This window comes from Dipodomys ordii, unplaced genomic scaffold, assembly GCF_000151885.1.
Source record: "Dipodomys ordii isolate 6190 unplaced genomic scaffold, Dord_2.0 Scaffold27, whole genome shotgun sequence".
Classification (NCBI taxonomy): Eukaryota; Metazoa; Chordata; class Mammalia; order Rodentia; family Heteromyidae; genus Dipodomys; species Dipodomys ordii.
Genome location: NW_012267243.1, coordinates 1363046 through 1364996, shown reverse-complemented (window position 1 = coordinate 1364996; position 1951 = coordinate 1363046). Strand labels below are relative to the sequence as shown.

At 38.1% G+C, this 1951-nt stretch overlaps 1 protein-coding gene across 1 annotated transcript; it reads left to right on the top strand.

Annotated features, from left to right (window-relative positions):
• Positions 1-740: 740 nt before the first annotated feature.
• LOC105985051 (olfactory receptor 6F1-like) lies at positions 741-1700 on the top strand. Its single transcript, XM_013015463.1, has one exon. It carries the CDS (start codon positions 741-743, stop codon positions 1698-1700), a length of 960 nt encoding a protein of 319 aa, XP_012870917.1.
• The last annotated feature ends 251 nt before the right edge of the window (positions 1701-1951 follow it).

The following is a 1951-nucleotide window of genomic DNA, read 5'->3' as shown; positions in this document are numbered from 1 at the left end:
TCTTGTAGGCAGGTCCTCTAACCACATAATTTTAACCTAGCCATATTTACTCCTGTCAATTTTTGAGAATGGGTCTCTCTTTACATCTCTGGCAGGCACCAGAGTAAGATAATCTATGTTAGGTTGCCCTAGCTAGGATAAAAGGTGAGCATTATCACATCTTGAGAAGGAGTCTCGAGAAATTTTCTGCCCTGACTGAACTTCAACCATGAATCTGTCTCAATCATCCAAATAGATAAGTGTACAAGTATAAGCTACCAGAACTTGGGTTAGAATGCTGTTGTTTTCATCAACCTTACTTGGTTCTAAACCTGCACTAGAACTTAAGAATGATGGACTATTTACTCCTTTATTTTGTCATTTGGAAAGAGTGACTAAATGTTACACTCACTACCTTATGTATGTACTTATAACCCCTCTGTCCATCACGTTGACAATAAAATTAAGTTAAAAATGTTTACTTTTTATAGAAATTTTTATTGTGATTAAGTGATTATATAAATTTCACAAATTTCACAGTATTGTGCAATATTGATAACTTAGTTAAAATGTTTACAATTAAGATTGGAAAAAATGAGGTAATCCCTGTATAGTGTGTAAAAAATAGTTATTTTCTATTCTTTTTTGCTAGGGGGTTGTGTATAATTATTATAAAAATGAATAATCATTTGAATTTTTCTCATTATCCATTTATCATCATCTGGGCACTGTTATTCCTTGTAGATCAGAAAAGATGAGACATGGAAGTAACAAACCACACGACAGTGACAGAGTTCATTTTCCTTGGTTTTTCTGGTGCTCCCTCGCTGCGGCTCACATTATTTGTCATGTTCCTCACTGTGTATCTTCTCTCCCTCATGGGAAACACCCTCATCATATTCATTGTTCTGATGGATTCCACCCTGCAGACACCCATGTACATTTTCTTAGGAAATTTGTCTTTCTTAGAGATCTGGTACACTACAGCCACAGTGCCTAAGTTGTTGGCCACCTGCCTCTCAAAGATTGTCACCATCTCTGTTTCTGGCTGTGTTACTCAATACTACTTTTTCTTCTCAATGGGAGCTACAGAGTGCATCTTGCTGGCTGTGATGGCTTATGACAGATACGTGGCCATTTGCAGCCCGCTACACTACCCGCTGCTCATGAGTCTCCAGGTTTGCCTGCAGTTTTCCGCTGGATCATGGGTTGGGGGCTTCATTGCCCCAGTCTTACCCACCATACTTATTTCCCGTCTAAACTTCTGTGGTCCCCAGAAGATCAACCATTTCTTTTGTGATTCAGACCCCATTTTTAAACTGTCTTGCTCAGATACATTCTTAGTGGAAGCCTTGGGGTACACATGCAGCTCTGTTGTGATTCTAAGTTCTTTTCTTCTCACTATGTCCTCCTATGGCAAAATTGTGGTCACCATCATCAGGCTGTCTTCTCGAGAGGCTCGGAAGAAAACTTTCTCCACGTGTGCTTCCCATCTGAGTGTAGTTACCATCTATTATGGCACCATAATCTTTGCCTATGTCCGCCCTCCAGCCAAGTACAACTTCACCATTGGTAAGGTGGTCTCAGTGTTCTACTGTGTGGTTACACCATTGGTAAACCCTCTCATATATACCCTGAGAAACAAAGATGTGAAGAAAGCTTTCAGAAAATATATAGCAAAGAGGAGAGTTTTCTGGATCAGAAGGGTACAGAAGTTTTGAGATATCAACACAAATGGACAATTGACAGTGGATTCTTTGTAAATAAGCAAAGTATTGATAATTGTGCTACAAAAGTGATACTAAGTGATTTGATCATTTCTGTTCATCAAAGTTATTTTCAATTCTATTGTAGAGTTATTCTATATCTACTCTATGAATGTCTTATCACAATATCATAGTGATAGAATGATAAATATTGCAAAGCTTCTTGCCTATAATGTATTCACAGTTCGAAAATAGGTTGGTTGATT